The 17,247-nt window shown below is 47.0% G+C and overlaps 1 protein-coding gene across 5 annotated transcripts in view; it reads left to right on the top strand.

The window, feature by feature from the left end:
- Nucleotides 1-17,247, top strand: part of LOC147602770 (putative ADP-ribosylation factor GTPase-activating protein AGD13) — an 80,401-nt gene that overhangs the window by 49,018 nt on the left and 14,136 nt on the right. For 2 of the 5 annotated variants that reach the window (XM_086797686.1, XM_086797685.1), the window contains exons 5-7: nt 5,790-5,953; nt 6,032-6,251; nt 6,340-6,459. In XM_086797686.1, the coding sequence (XP_086653812.1) occupies nt 5,790-5,953; nt 6,032-6,251; nt 6,340-6,459 (504 nt within the window). The remainder of the gene's footprint in view (nt 1-5,789; nt 5,954-6,031; nt 6,252-6,339; nt 6,460-17,247) is intronic. The other 3 variants (XM_086797687.1, XM_086797688.1, XM_086797689.1) reach the window with 3 other exon arrangements.

Below are 17,247 nucleotides of genomic sequence, written 5' to 3'. Positions count from 1 at the left end.
GAAAGAGAGTTATATCCCACAAATACCAGCTTGCGGGACTTGGAGTCAAGCTTCCCCCTCTGCTTCTTCGGAATATGTACATACGCGTCACTCCCAAAGACACGGAAGTGCGAGACATCGGGTTTCCTGCCAAAATATGCCTCAAATGGAGTCATATGGGGTACAGAAGTCGTCGGAGAGCGGTTAATGGTATGGACAGCTGTTGCCATAGCCTCACCCCAAAGTGGACGAGGAAGATCACGATGCTCCAGCATGGTCCTCGCCATCTCCACCACAGTCCTGTTCTTACGTTCAACAACTCCATTCTCCGAAGGCGATCCTGTATTGGCCAATTCCCTCTTGATGCCATGATCTGCACAAAACCGGAAAAATACAGTCGAGGAGAATTCAACTCCTTTGTCAGCCCTGAGAGTCTTGACCTGAAATCCAGACTCTTTCTCCACCATCACGTGCCAATCCTTGAACCGAGCAAAAGCCTGGTCCTTCTGTGAAAGAAAGTAGACCCACGTGAATCTGGTACAATCATCAACAAGCAGCATGAAGTAGAGAGATCCTCCCAAGGATGGTATCTGCTGTGGTCCACACAAGTCAGTGTGAATCAACTCCAATGGTTTCGAAGCCCGCCTGGAAGCCTGCTTCGGAAAGGATTCCCTGTGCTGCTTACCACGTATGCAAGAACTGCAGCGTCCTTGCCTATTACCAACATCTGGCAAGCCAACCACCATCTGGTCCCGGAAGGCGCGCCGCAAAGCATCCACATTTAAGTGGCCAAAACGAAAGTGCCACAAATCTCCGACCTGAGAGCCTGTCAGTGAGGAGAGTGCAGAGAGCTTGTAGATGCCGTTCTCCACACCGCCTTCCCAAACAACTTTGCCTGTCTCACGGTCCCTCAGAGCAACTGAATGCTCCTCAAATTCCACCCGAAAGCCAGTCTTGCATACCTCATGCACTGACAGAAGATGAAAACCCAGAGCAGGGACATAAAGAACACGGGAAGCATGCTTGCCCCCCTTGCCGTCGGGAATAATCTCCATCCGGCCCTCACTATGAATCGGAATAGTGGAGTTATCGCCAATAAAGATACGACCTTACTGCCGTTTCAGATCCAGAAAGAAGTCACGGGATGGAGTCATGTGCCTGGAAGCACCACTGTCGAGAATCCATTCCCGGGTATCCTTCGCGGTGAAGCCAACTGCCTCCTCGCTCGAAGATGATGAAGCATCGGAGTCCACCATCTCCAAGTGCACAAATGCCGGAGTCTTCGTAGCTGAGGCTCAGGAATCAGCACTCTTCCCTGTCCGCTTAGGGCACTTCCTCCAGTAGTGGCCTTTCTCGCCACAATCATTACACGATCTTTCGGCCTTCAGCTTCTCTCGTTCGGGATCAGGCTTCTTCTCGGAAGACTTCTCCGGTGAAGCCTTCCCTTTGCCCTTGTTGGTATTACGGCCTTTCGACTGTTGGCCAGTTAAGGCCTCCAAACCTCCACCGTGAGGAGGGTTCGTGAAACGTTCCTCCTGGTCCAAGACCATTGGCACAAGCTCCTCCCAAGTAATGGTGCTGAGCCTGCCACTCGTGATCAACGAGGAATAGAAAGCGGAATACTGACCAGGCAAGTGGGAAAGTAACGTGATGGCCATATCTTCGGATGATATCTCTTTCCCAGCTTGAAGGACTTCCTGCTGAAGGGCCTGCAGCTTGTTAATGTGTTCCCGCATCGTCGAAGACTTTGCAGGGTTCATAACCCGCATCTGCACTTCCAAGGATATCCGCTTCATGGGTGACACCCTGTTGTACAAAGAAGCCAAGTGCTCCCATATGCCTCTCGCCAGCGTCATGTGCTTCACATGGTTGATCACCTGTGGTGTGCAATTGAGGAATATAAACGACCGGACCCTGGCGTTGACACGGTCCCACATGTGTGCCTGTGCCTCTCGGTCCTTCCTCGTCGATAATAACTCCCCTTCCTCAGCTTCCGGCCGTGGCAACCCTATGATAATAAAATCAGCAAGATCATATGACTCCAAAACTGACTCCATCATGACCTTCCAGATGCCATAATTGGACCCGTCCAACTGACGATCCACTGGGAACGTGGGGAGAGTCGGAATCTTCACGTGCTTCTCAGCCATCTTGAGTAAATCTGCCGTCTCGGAGAGTAACCTGAAAGGGTGGGTGGGTGGGAAAAATCTGAAAATATGCAAGTGGCTGTCCAGCCCCTTTGCCCGCCTTCCTATTGCACCTTTACTTCCCGTTCAGCCCGAAACAGTCCACCGATCAGCAACCTGTTGCTCCCCCTCTTGCTCAAAAAAACGCCCAAGATCTCCTAGAGCCTAGGGCTCTGATACCATGTCAGAATATGCAGCGGAAATGACAACCAAACTTGGGTAGACAAGAGCAAGTAGACTGCAGAAAATAATCAGCACAAGAAACACAGAGAGATAGGTGTGTAAACTCTTCTCTATACACAAGATCCCGAAAAACTGAATGAGAAAGTGGTGGGGGCTGAGGGGCAATATATACATCTCCATGTGAGCAGTCGGCCAGCTCCAGAAGGTGCCCACGACTGAGAAAAATAACCCACGACTGAGAAAATACCAGTCGGCCAGCAGCCTGATGCCCACGACTGGTCAGAACAAGTCGGCGAGCAGCCCAGATGCACACGACTGAGGAAAGTCCAGTCGGCCAGCATTGGGATGCTCCTGGCATCACCTAGCAGCCCTCCAGCCACTAGGAAAAAATGGGAAAAATAGGGAAAAAAATACGGGGAGTGTGGAAAAATGATATACGGGCGGGCACACCCACAACAGAGGCCCTGGTGTATACAAATAGACAGGAGATGACTTCTAACATCCTCTGTAGACATGATGGTGAAGTCGATGGTCGTGCTAGAGCAAAGTCTGACCATCCAAGAATGCCCTCATGCTAGGATGTGGTGTGTGTGGACAAGTTGAATATGATACCAATGTTTAAGGATCCTGTCACAGAAGTCTCACACTGCCTTCTATATGTTGAGTTTCGCGAGTTTAGCAATCCACTTTTATCACTTCAAACTTTTAAGAGATTGAGAGAGAGAGAAAGAAAGAAAGAAAGTAAGAAAGATTTTATTAACGTCTTCCAAAAGACCGAACTCGGCCTATGAGATTTAGAGAGAGATAGAACTGTATACCAGATTGGGTCCGAATTACCCATCGAAGGGCCCCCTCTTATGACTAGGAGTATTTGCTTTATTACTTTGAAGAGAATGACTTTGGACTGTAGATAAGCCAAACGCAAGATCTCTGAAGACCAAGAGTCGGGCTGAACTGTACATGGCTATAGAAGCACCAATAATGATCGATCTCAAGCCTATGCACTCTTGCCAATGGAATGTAGGAAGGCCACAAATCTGAGGCTGAGATATGGGTTGTTTGTGACTGTTCTAGGCTATGTATGAATGCTGTAAATGAATGAATGCATGCTGGTTATCTTCACCGGATGGCTGTAGCAAAACAATGAAGAGATGAATGCTGAAAACTGGTTGTATGCAGAAATGGCAAGGTTTACTGATGGCTGAATGCTGTAGACTGCTACGTTTTGCTGATGGAGGGCTGGATGCTCATGCGTTGATGCTCCTGGGACTGGGACTGCAGGATGAAACGCTTCTCCAAAATGCTGAAGGCTGATGTGATCTATGGGCTGAATACTGAAATGCTGAAGCGCTTGATGCTGATTGTTGAAATAGATGAGATATGAATGCTATTGAAGGCTATTTTTATGCACAAGAGGCTGGTTGGTTGGCTGTAGGGCTGGCTGACTGGTTCCCTAAAGCTACATGACTGAATATTATGGATAATAATGGTTAATGATGGTATTAAATGCTAGAAAAATGATAAATAAATACTATAAAATATGGAAAAATTACTAGATAAAGTTATGAGGCTTCTGCAATGGTCTAGATGGCCTAAATGCATATGGGATGAACGCCATGCAAAAATTTCACATGTCTTGATGCAAATCTATATGCATGAATGATTCTCTCCAAGTGGGTTAAGGGACTTCGACTGACTAACTCACTCACTAAGGCTGAGGAATGACCTACGTAGCTCGTGCCTAACATATCCTGGACTGAGGATTACCATGGGGTCATGACGTGTGACAAATATCACCCCTAAAAGGGTTCTAATACTATTCAATGTTGCACTGATGATGAGCCATCTTGCCACCATGCACTACACTAGAAAGTGCATGTGACTTTTTCTCAGTGTCTTCAAAGTCAGCCATTGCAGGATTATGTCCCTCCTCTTTTTTGAAATAGTAGGGAAGAGAGGCATCTTCAGCCAGGACAGCAAATTTATTTTGTGAGAGTAGGCGTCAAATGTAGGAGAGGAGGAGGTAGTAGGGATATCCTTCTTACCCCTGGGGATTGTGACAAATCGGGGGAGGAGGACTAGGGTTCTTTCTCCTATTGCCTAGGATACTTTTTCTAGGGAAGTCTTTAATAAATGACCTTTCAATGACTAGTATTCTTGTAATGGCTGTCATCCTCAAGAAATCTGCCAAGGGGCTCACACAAGAAAGAAGAATACAGGGATAATAGGGGAGGGGAGATGTCTAGGAGCTCAACCCAAACAGGAATATGGAGTGTTCTTGGCTTTTGAGCATGGAATGAAGAGTTCCACAAAGATAAGGTGATAGGCTGATTTCTAAATGGTTCATTGTCTTTCAAGCAGGGCTTCTTTGGCCATTTGAGGAGAGCTAAACTTGGAAGGAAATGGATCCATTGGGAAGGAACTCAGCTTTATCAACAACCCAGCCTCTAACAGTCTAGTTAGCTGAAATCCATATATATTCTATCGGGGGTCTAAGGCCATGTATTAGACTAATAAGAATATGGCATGCAGTGCTTAATAGCAAACTTAATAATGTTAGGAGTTACCGAGACATTCTTAGTTCTTGCAGGTGGCTCTTGACTTGTTGCATTATCTCCTTCTTTAGTTGTATTTTGGGGGCCCTCATCAGTTCTGCATCTCTTAGTGTCTTCACAAGCGAGCATGGCAAATAAATCCTTAGTGTCTTCTGAGAGAAGATTTTCTGTGTCTGGAGAGGAGGTCATTTGGTGCGCTTGGAAATCTGTTTGTACAACAAGGGGCCAGTGGAAGGGATGAAGAGGTCCTTGGCGGGGTTGGCTGGGTTCTTGACTGGGATTGGGGGTTCTTGGCTTGAACCATGCAAGGGTGTCCCTGGTGCTGAGGAGGCAAAGTCGGGTTGGCATATAACGACCGGGGGAAGGGGCAAACTATGCTGAGCATATAGGATGAGGAAGGGGAACAGGGAGAGGGGAGCTTGACAGCTAGGAGAAGCTCCAAGATATTCATGGGGAAGGTGGTGGAAAATAAAAGGAGGAAAAGGTTTCTGAGCAGGGCAAGGTGGAAACCAGGACCTGAGGAATCTCAGACAATGGAGGAAAGATAAGAGTTGTAGATGGAAGAAGAGGCAATATTAAAAGGAGGAGATGCATGAGCGGAAGTACAACTAAACAGGGGGTTGGCAATGAGGGTAGAAGTTGCATGAGACAAGGCATGGAAGTCAATGCAAAAAAGACAATAGCAGGGGATGTCTGATGTGACATTGGTACTACCATACGGCCACCTCTCTCAGAAGCCAAATAGGAATTCTTGCACGAGTTTTCAATTTTGTTTCTATCAAATCTTAAAGTGTAAACACTTTTTTTTGTGTGTAGACAATATATCATAAATAGTAGACATTGATGAGACGTGTCACCTTATGATTGAAACTGGTATTTCTTCCAGGTTTTATCTGTAACTTTAGATGATTGGACAAACAGTCAGGTCGATACAATGCTAGCAGTTGGTGGGAATGCTTCAGCTAATGCAATTTATGAAGCATATCTCCCCAAGGATGTTACAAAGCCTGCACCAAATGCATCAGTTGAAGAACGCTCAGATTATATAAGGTACCCTTGTAAAGGTTATGAAGGATACACATGTAGACATGATTTCCCCTGACAAAGCTCTTGTTGAATGTGTTGCAGGCGCAAGTATGAAGACCAGGAGTTTTTGAAGCCCAATCTGCGCATAGCCTCATCAGCTTCCAAACGTTCGCATCACTCTTTAAAGGGAAGCTCGTCTAGCAAGTCGAATTCGGGCTTAGCTCAGACGGTCTGCAACTCTGGCCTTTTTGGACTGAGTCGTACATTACGGAAGAGCTGGATTAGAAAAGACAGCAAAAATTTTGATGCAAATCTCCATCTAGTATGGTTAAAAAGCAAGCACTAGAGATATATGAATGTGTTGAGAGAAACTTGAAAATGTATCATTTTGAAGTTTCTTCTTGGTACAGCAGGTGGGCATGGTGGAATTTCAAGGATTGCTCAAAGTTCGGGTAATCAAAGGAACAAATTTAGCTGTCCGGGATTTGAAAACGAGTGATCCGTATGTCATTGTCAGTGTTGGGCACCAAGTAAGCATTCTTCAGAGCTCTTTTTTTTTTTCATTTTGTATTGATGGATTGGTTTTTATATAGTATGTTTGGTAACGATGATTACAATAAAAACTCACAAATGCATGTAGACATTTTTTGAGATATGGTCCGGATAGACGAGATTAAAAAAAGAATTGTGGGCCCTGATATTAAGGATGAAAGAGGCTATGAGAATGCTTTTTCAGAATGCATAATGGTCATTTATAGGATGCAATACTAAGGATGGGGATGGTCCATCCTGAGCCAAGAAACAACCCTAGGTGAATTTGGGGCAGGGAACAAGAGCAACATAGCAGATTAGGTTTAAAAGGTTGTTGGAAAGCGCAGCCAATAGAGATGGTGTTATGTCATGACAGGCCTAGGGTTAGGGCTAGGGACGTTGTCATGTGCACAGTGTGTATCTACCGTGTGCTATACGCATGCAAGACTAGTTTCGAGGCTTGGGGAAGCTTGGAACTAGGCAGGCTGATTGACGAGCTGAGTTAGGGATATACTAACGGGCGGGCACCCAAGTATGGACGGGCGGGCGGCCAAGTGTGGACGCCCGATGACCGGCCAAGAGCCTATAAAAGGGTGGCCAAGGTTAGTTATTGTATTATAGAGAGTCTCGCGAGTTTGTGAGAGCTCTATGGTCTTGGAGCCTGGATCTAGTGCAGACGTGCACCTGCGTTATGCAGCCGAGGCCGGCAGCAGTCTCGAGGCCCGCGAGGGCAGCTTCGTGGCGGTATGGGACGTCACGAGGAGGAGATTGGTCGGTACATCAACCTAGTTAGCTCAGCTCGTGGCTCGGTAGGGACAGCCAAGACTGTGGGCTTGCCCACGGCTGTCATGGTTGGGAGGTGAGTCAGGCCTGCACCCCCTTGCTTGTTTGTTTGTTCGTTTGTTTGCAGGATTCGAGTTTCGAACCAAGATCGATCACGAGGGAAGATCCGTGGGGATATGACAGTGGTATCAGAGCATACCTCGTGAACGAACAAGTCGGTAGGTAGAGAAGAAGAGGTCGAAGAACGGTATGTGTTAAAAAAGCTTGCTGTTTTTTCTGTGCATACTGCAGTTTTCAGATTAGTATGTGTTTTTTCTTCATCAAAGAAACCCATGTTGTTGATGGGATGGTAGTTAAGTAAGGGTTGATTGCTTTTGCAAAAAAGAGGTGAATTGATGTGTAGTCGCATGAGAGAAAACAGAAAAAAGAAAAAAAAAGCATGTTTGCTTTTCGTTGCTGTTGAACGAGAGAGAGGGAGCGAGAGAAGTGCTGGATCGTGGCGAGTGGGTTTGCTGGCCGACTTTTGTTGGCGTTGCAAGCGGGCAGGCACGTAGCAAGGCGGCCAAGGCCTGTAGGCAGCCAGGCGGCCAAGCTTGCGCAGCTAGCCTAGGCAGCGCTGGAGCGCCTACGCCAGGCAGCCAGGCTAGCGCAGCCAACCCAGGCGGCGCCCAGACCAGGCCGGCAGGCGCCCAGGCCACGCACAGCAGGCGGGCGCCCAAGCACTCGTGGCAGGCGCGCAGGCTGGCGTGAAGCGCAGCTACCGGCAGCAGTCGACGGCAGGCAGGGTGGCGCCGGCGGGATGACTCGCGCAGGCAGATGGTGACGTCAATAGCAGCGCCGGCGGCTAATCCAGGGGAGTTGAGAAAAAAAAAAAACAAAACAAGGAAAGCACTCGTTTTGGGCTTTCGTTTTTTTTTAAGGTTTAACAACTCCTCCAAGGTTTCTAAGGTGTTTTATTTTTTATTTTATTTTTTTTAAAAGAAAAGAGAATATATATATCCATATATATGTATATTAATATATATATATATATATATATATATATTTATTTATTTATTCCAAAAAAAAAACACAAAAGCTAAAGCAAAAGCTAAGCCTAGCTTTTGGAGATTTTTGGGCTTTTGGGAAACCTTTATAAACCTCTCAAGTGGGCTTCTTGCCACACATCTCTCAAGTTCTCAAGTTTTCAAGCTCTCAAGCTCTCGAGTTCGCTCGCACTTTCATTGTGCAAAGATCGAATTTTCTCTCCACGTACCCTCTTCACGATGTCGACCCAAGAATCAGAGTTGGAGCCCCTTGTGGAACGCGAAGGCTTGCCGGCTACGGAAGGTACCAATGCCGATCTTTTTGACGATTTTGTGTCAAAATCAGATTTCCAAGAGTTCAAAGTAGCTCTCAAAGCTTCTTCGACGGAACGTCAGGCACAAATCGCAGCCCAGATGCAGGCTTTACAGAACTCCATTGCTCTATTGACCACTACCCTCTCTACTTTCTCGGGTATGGATACCTTGGCTTCAGCTTTAGGCCCCAATATTACTCTGGAACCGTTCAGGGGCGAGCAAAAGCAGCGAACCAAGGAGATCGTGGACACTTGGCTTTACAAGTGGCAAGTTCACTTTCAGTTTCATCCATATGATGATGGAAAGAGGATCCAGTTAGCAACAGGTTTTCTATCCGGCAAAGCTTTGCTTTGGTAGAAGAAACTGAACCCTAAGCCAACAACTTGGACACAATTTGAAGACATTTTCAAGAAAGAATTTCTCAAGAAAGAGGATGATTATGATGTTGTAGCCCGGTTTTCAGCTTTGACCATGACCTCGCAGCACCTCACTTATGAGGTCTACCTCCAGAAGTTCCGTGACTTGCAGATGAAAGCTACAAAGATGGATCCCACTACTCTGTTGGGGTTTTTCGTAGCTGGTTTACCCGACTCGTACCGATTACAGGTTAAAAATAACAAATGTAAAACTCTGGACGAGGCCATCCATTCAGCTCGTATCTATGATGATACGATGGTCTCTTCCAAGTCGAAACCCGTTATCGAGCAGGAGAACAAGCATAAAAGAAAGTTCTCCGCACCTATGGCTAATACGACTGAAGGCAAGTCTTCAGACCAACCTTCGAAGAATTCCAGTTCGACACCAGCGAAGAAGAAACGACTCCTTAGGGCTTTAAAGCTCAAGAAGGAAGGACGTTGTTTTATCTGCGAAGAAAAAGGACACATGCGTAACGAGTGCCCGAAGCAAAAGGGTACCAAGTCAAACGCAGGACCCAAGCCAAAGGCAGCTAACCAGTTGTCTTTGACAGGTAAGTCAATTACTGTACTTTCTCGCCCTAGTACTTGTTCTGATTGTCTGTTCAATTCTAAAGTATTTGGCATGCATGATCTTCTCCGAGTTTATGGAGAAGTGAATGGCCATAAAATTCACATTCTGTTAGACCCTGGCAGTTCGCATAACTTTGTTAACTACAAACTTGTGCAGAAATTGAGTCTTGATACGACACTCAACAACCATACCTATGAGATACGTCTACCTACGGGCAGACAAGTTTGGGATCGCAAGGTGGAGATGCTTCCAATCCAGATTCAGGACTACAAAGATACTCTGGAATGCTATGTTATGCATCAGGAAAATGTAGACTTGTTATTAGGGATTGAGTGGTTTAAGACTCTTGACGTCCAGATAAATTGGTCTAGTCATATTTTTTCTTTTCAGCATAGGGGCACCAAGTATAGTATTTTAGGTGATTGTATCCATCCCTCTCAAGGACCTCTTGTAAATACAATTGATTTTGGAAATATAATGAATTCTTCTTTGTATACCGCTTTCCATTGTGTATTGATTCCACTTTCTTCTTTTCTCATCCCTTCCTTGGATGTGAATGAATTAAGTGTGTTTGAAAGCAAAGAATTACAGAAGATACTTGATTCGTTTCAAGATGTATTTCCTAAGGAATTGCCATCGGGTTTACCACGTGAACGGGCAGTAGATCATCGTATTGACTTGATCCCTCGTGCTCATCCTTTGAGTATTCCACCTTATAGAATGAGCCAAGCTGAGGAAGATGAGTTGGCTAAACAACTCGAAGATTACTTGAGGATGGGCCAGATCCGTCCAAGTAAATCACCTTGGGGTGCACCTGTGTTGCTTAGGAGAAAGAAGGACAATACTTGGAGAATGTGTATAGATTACAAGAGATTGAACAAGCTGACAATTAAGAACCGTTATCCTCTCCCTAGATCAGATAACCTAATTGACCGGTTAGTAGGAGCGAAATATTTCACGAAGATAGATTTACGTACTGGCTATCACCAGATACGTATTCATGAAAGGCATGTCGAAAGAACCGCCTTTCGGACTAGGTATGGCCATTACGAGTTTCTCGTATTACCTTTTGGGTTAACCAATGCTCCAGCCAGAACGATCTTTTTCGTGAACATTTGGGAAAATTTGTGGTGGTGTTCTTGGACGATATTTTGATATATAGCCGTACTCTTGAGGATCATGTCAGACACCTCACGATTATCTTATCTATTTTAAGACAGAATCGACTATATGCTAAATTGAGTAAATGTGAGTTCTTTATGACCGACATCATTTACTTGGGACACAAGATCACTTGAGAGGGATTGAGCATTGACTATGACCGAGTTCAGAAGGTTTTGGACTGGCCTACACCACGAACAGTGAAACAACTTCGTTCTTTTCTCAGTTTTGTTGTATTTGAGAGAAAGGAAAGCTCATTGGGCAGAGTTATTGCAAGATTTTGATTTTGAGATCCGTTATCGGAAAGAGTCCATGAATAGTATTGCAGATGTGCTTAGTCGGATTAGAGAGGTGAATACTTTGTCGTTCACCGAGATTTCTACTGACTTATTTCAGTCATTGAGAGGGCTTTGCAGGACTGATAATTATTTTGGTCCATTTTGGCAGAAGATCCAGGACGGGAGCTCATTGATTGACCAAGACTCGGTGACTAAGCAGTCTACTATTCAGGATGCAGGAGGCCAGTGGATGATTCGGAATGGTTTGCTATTCCGTAATGACAAAATTTGTGTACCACAGATCCCGGACATTAGGTCCAAGATTCTGAAGGAGTATCAAGACGCCCCTTTTGCAGGACACCCTGGCGTACACAGGACACTATCATTAGTGAAACACACTTTTTATTGGCCGAAGATGAAAGGGTATGTAGAGGATTATGTTCTCAAGTGTCAAATTTGTCAGGCAAATAAAGCTGAACGCTTTAGACAGGTTGGGTTGTTGCATCCTTTGCAAATCCCAGGTAATAAATGGGAAAGTATTTCCATGGATTTTATTACCGGATTGCCAAGAACACATCAAGGCCACGATTCTATTTGGGTTGTGGTAGATCGCTTGACAAAAATGGCTAGATTTTACCGACCCGGAAGACTATTACAGCTACGCAATTAGCTCGGCAGTTTATCGAGCAATTGTTTAGACTGTACGGGTTACCACAGGACATAGTTAGTGATGTTAGAAGTCATCTCCTGTCTATTTGTATACACCAGGGCCTCTGTTGTGGGTGTGCTCGCCCGTATATCATTTTTCCACACTCCCCGTATTTTTTCCCTATTTTTCCCATTTTTTCCTAGTGGTGGGAGGGCTGCCAGGTGATGCCAGGAGCACCCCAATGCTGGCCGACTGCTCTTGCACCAGTCGTGGGCATCAGGCTGCTGGCCGACTGTTCTTACACCAGTCGTGGGCATCAGGCTGCTGGCCGACTGGTATTTTCTCAGTCGTGGGGTATTTTCTCAGTTGTGGGCACCATCTGTAGCTGGCCGACTGCCCACATGGAGTTGTATATATTGCCCCTCAGCCCCCACCACTTTCTCATTCAGTTTTTCGGGATCTTGTGTATAGAGAAGAGTTTACACACCTATCTCTCTGTGTTTCTTGTGCTGATTATTTTCAGCAGTCTACTTGCTCTTGTCTACCCAAGTTTGGTTGTCATTTCCGCTGCATATTCTGACATGGTATGAGAGCCCTAGGCTCTAGGAGATCTTGGGCGTTTTTCTGAGCAAGAGGGGGAGCAACAGGTTGCTGATCGGTGGATTGTTTCGGGCTGAACAGGAAGTGAAGGTGCAAGAGGAAGGCGGGCAAAGGGGCTGGACAGCCACTTGCATATTTACAGATTTTCAGATTTTTCCCACCCACCCACCCTTTCAGGTTACTCTCCGAGATGGCAGATTTACTAGAGATGGCCGAGAAGCACGTGAAGATTCCGACTCTCCCCACGTTCCCAGTGGATCGTCAGTTGGACGGGTCCAATTACGGCATCTGGAAGGTCATGATGGAGTCAGTTTTGGAGTCATATGACCTTGCTGATTTTATTATCATAGGGGTGCCACGGCCAGAAGCTGAGGAAGGGGAGTTATTATCGACGAGGAAGGACCGAGAGGCACAGGCACACATGTGGGACCATGTCGACGCTAGGGTCCGGTCGTTTATATTCCTCAATTGCACACCACAGGTGATCAACCATGTGAAGCACATGACGCTGGCGAGAGGCATATGGGAGCACTTGGCTTCTTTGTACAACAGGGTGTCACCCATGAAGCGGATATCCTTGGAAGTGCAGATGCGGGTTATGAGCCCTGCAAAGTCTTTGACGATGCGGGAACACATTAACAAGCTGCAGGCCCTTCAACAGGAAGTCCTTCAAGCTGCGAAAGAGATATCATCCAAAGATATGGCCATCACGTTACTTTCCCACTTGCTTGGTCAGTATTCCGCTTTGTATTCCTCGTTGATCACGAGTGGCAGGCTCAGCACCATTACTTGGGAGGAGCTTGTGCCAATGGTCTTGGACCAAGAGGAACGTTTCACGAACCCCCCTCACGGCGGAGGTTCGGAGGCCTTAACTGGCCAACGGTCGAAAGGCCGTAATACCAAGAAGGGCAAAGGGAAGGCTTCACCGGAGAAGTCTTCCGAGAAGAAGCCTGATCCAGAACGAGAGAAGCTGAAGGCCGAAAGATCGTGTAATGATTGTGGCGAGAAAGGCCATTACTGAAGGAAGTGCCCTAAGCGGACAGGGAAGAGTGCTGATTCCTCAGCCTCAGCTGCGAAGACTCCGGCATTTGTGCACTTAGAGATGGTGGACTCTGATGCTTCATCATCTCCGAGCGAGGAGGCAGTTGGCTTCACCGCGAAGGATACCCGGGAATGGATTCTCGACAGTGGTGCTTCCAGGCACATGACTCCATCCCGTGACTTCTTTCTGGATCTGAAACGGCAGTCAGGTCGTATCTTTATTGGCGATAACTCCACTATTCCGATTCATAGTGAGGGCCGGATGGAGATTATTCCTGACGGCAAGGTGGGCAAGCATGCTTCCCGTGTTCTTTATGTCCCTGCTCTCGGCTTTCATCTTTTGTCAGTGCATGAGGTATGCAAGACTGGCTTTCGGGTGGAATTTGAGGCATAGTTACCGCGGAACGGCGTTCCGCCTTCCTGGAACGCCGGAACGCCGCTCCGAATTGCATGGCGTGCCCGGAACGTGGAAACGGGAGCCGGAACGGGCCAGTTGCCGGGGAGCGTGGCGGAACGCGAATCGGAAAGCCGGAACGCTAGGGCGGAACGCACGTTCCGGGCGTTCCGGAAAAAGTGCCTTATCGCTAGTCGCCGGCGGCCTTTTTTTCCCAGCGTACGGCGGTTTTTCGTTTTTTTCGCTTGCTTCGTTGGCTGCGCCTGCTTCGTTGGCTGCGCCTGCAACGTTGGCTGCTTTCTTTACTCCACGCTGCCCCCTTCAACCTTGGCTGCCCCACAGCCTACAGGCAGTGCTGAGTGGGCACACTCTCCATTCTACCTTCCTCGCACACTTGTCACTCTCCCTACCTCCTCTTGGCCCCTTCTTTTGCTCGGGTGGCACTCGTGAGTCGTGACTCGAGTCTTGAGCACTCAGCAGGTAAGATTTAAAATTTACGCAATGAACATTGGATTTTGGAGATTCTAGTTTGCTGCGTTTTTTTCCACTTTGTGGACACTTTACTTATGTCTCATGCAAGGGCATTTTGCATGTTTTTTTAATTTTCAGCCATTTATCAATTTCAATGGCACCTCCTCGTGGCATAGATGCAGAAAACAGATCCCCTTGGTGGAATGAGGTGGATCTTGTGTCCAGATATGATAGTGCAAGAGGAGGAGGGTCACGCAAGTGGAAGTGCCACTTTTGTGGATCCATTAAGACTGGAGGCACGGATCGTGTGCGAGCCCATTTGTTGGGGGTTAGAGGCAAAGGCATTTCTGTTTGCCCTACAGTGTCAGGAGCAGATATCATACGATTGCAGGCACTTGCAGATAGACTTGATGCATCGGCCCTCTGTTCTTGATCCTCGAGGTACATCATCATCAGCTACACCTGCAGGCGTGGCATCTTCAGCGAGTGCATCTACTCCATTATTTGGGGCTGCTCCACAGCCACCCGCACATGGAACAAATGCTTCCCAGACCCAGGCTTCACGAGGTCCAGTGCAGGCTAGTCTTGTGGCATCATGGCACCCTGGGAGGAGGGCACAGGTAGATGCATCAGTGGCACGGTTTTTTTATGCTGCAGATGTTCCTTTGGTAAAGGCCCGCAACCCATACTTTGCAGATATGGTGAAGGAGATTGCTTCTTTCGGACCGGGCTATGCTCCACCTTCATCCGAGGCATTGCGCACTACACTTCTAGCCACAGAGAGGACGGCCATAGAGGATGCCTTGGGACCCATTCAGGATGTATGGCGTAGATGTGGCGTCACTATCATGGGTGATGGTTGGAGTGACACCAGGAGCCGCTCCATTCAGGGTATCCTTGCCTACTCCAGAGGATGTAGCTTTTTTATTAAAGCTATTGACAATTCAGAGGCAGGCAAAACTGCAGAGAGATTGGCAAATATTTGGAGTGAAGCCATTGAGTACGTGGGTCCCAATAATGTCATCCAGTTTGTTTCTGATGGAGAGAACTCAAACAGGGCAGCAGGGAGGATCATTGAGGATAGGTACCCACATATTTGCTTCACTCCTTGCATGTCACATGGGCTCAACAATCTCCTCAAAGATATTGGTAAGATGCAGTGGGTGGAGCCTTCTATTGAAATGGGCAATCACATTGTTTCATTTATCACTCGCCACCACTACATTTTGGCTGTATATCGACAGAGATCCCCAAAGGATCTCTTAAAGTATTCAGATACACGCTTTGCATATAATTTCCTTATGCTAAAGCGTCTTTTTGAAGTGAAGAATCATTTGAGGCAGCTTGTAGTTTGTGAGGAGTGGGATGCATGGCGAGAGCGTACCTCAGTGGCAGGTATTCGATGCAGGTCCATTGTGCTTGATGACACTTTTTGGGACACTGTTGAGGTATTGTTGCAGGTTGTGCGGCCAATCATTCTTATGTTGAGGCTTCTTGATGGAGATGAGCCTTGCATTGGCAAGGTGTATGAGGGGATGGACAGGATGATTGAGAGAAACCTATCTCTACAGACTTTGGATGGGGGTAGGAGACAGGAGCTATCTCGTCTTGCGACAAGCAGGTGGACAGAGTATCACTCTGCATTAGAGGCTGCTGCATTTGTGGTGGATCCAGAATTTCAAGGCAAAGGACAAGAGACAGATGCTGAGGTTGTGCAGGGTTGGGAGGATATCTTGAGGAAGCTTGTACCCAGTGCAGATGATAGGAGGAGGGTTCGTGAAGACCTTTCCTTCTATCGACAAAAGAGAGGCCTCTTCGCTTTGCAGGATGCACAGAATGATAGGTTCAAGATATCCAGTGCACGGTGGTGGGAGGATTATGGGGCAGATACACCATTGCTGCAAAGATTGGCCATTCGAGTGCTTAGCCAGGGTGCTAGCTCCTCGCCATGTGAGCGCTTATGGAGCAGTTTTGGAAACATTGCAAGCAAGAAGAGGAACAGGCTTGGTGTCCAGAAGGCAAATGACCTTGTATTTGTTAATGCAAACTTGCGTTTGCTTAACAAGTTCAGGACTGAGTGTACTCCAGAGCCATTTATTGGATTTTGCCTTGATCTTGATGACAATGATGGTGAGGATCAGCCAGAGGGAGAGGATGATGTGGAGCAGCATGAGGATGAGCAGACTGAGGGACAGCCTGGACAGGAGGATGAGATCCCACTTGCTGATGACTAGTCTTGGACTCACCAGTTACCTTGGCCCTTGAGGCTAGTTTTGTACTTGTCATGCGATGTACTTTCTTTTTCAGTTTCTATATATCCAGATTCCACATGCGATGTACTTTCTTTTCAGTTTCTATTTGGAGTCTGGACTCTTCAAATTTTTAATGTTTAAGACTTTAAAGTTTAATCTTGGATATTTTAAATGTTTTGTCATTTTAGTCCTAAATGCCGACATGTCATATGACGTGGCGTTCCGCGATGTTCCCGATCCGCTCCCGTTCCCGTTCCCGCTCCTGTTCCAGCATCCGACGTTCCCGGAACGTTCCCGTTCCGTGGTAACTATGATTTGAGGAGCATTCAGTTGCTCTAAGGGACCGTGAGACAGGCAAAGTTGTCTGGGAAGGCGGTGTGGAGAATGGCATCTACAAGCTCTCTGCACTCTCCTCACTGACAGGCTCTCAGGTCGGAGATTTGTGGCACTTTCGTTTTGGCCACTTAAATGTGGATGCTTTGCGGCGCGCCTTCCGGGACCAGATGGTGGTTGGCTTGCCAGATTTTGGTAATAGAAAAGGACGCTGCAGTTCTTCCATACGTGGTAAGCAGCACAGGGAATCCTTTCCGAAGCAGGCTTCCAGGCGGGCTTCGAAACCATTGGAGTTGATTCACACTGACTTGTGTGGACCACAACAGATACCATCCTTGGGAGGATCTCTCTACTTCATGCTGCTTGATGATTGTACCAGATTCACGTGGGTCTACTTCCTTTCCCAGAAGGACCAGGCTTTTGCTCGGTTCAAGGATTGGCACGTGATGGTGGAGAAAGAGTCTGGATTTCAGGTCAAGACTCTCAGGGCTGACAAAG

This window comes from Cibotium barometz, chromosome 66 (genome assembly GCF_041138505.1).
Source record: "Cibotium barometz isolate CiBa-2024 chromosome 66, ASM4113850v1, whole genome shotgun sequence".
Taxonomy (NCBI): domain Eukaryota; kingdom Viridiplantae; phylum Streptophyta; class Polypodiopsida; order Cyatheales; family Cibotiaceae; genus Cibotium; species Cibotium barometz.
This window is presented reverse-complemented; position numbering and strand designations above follow the sequence as displayed.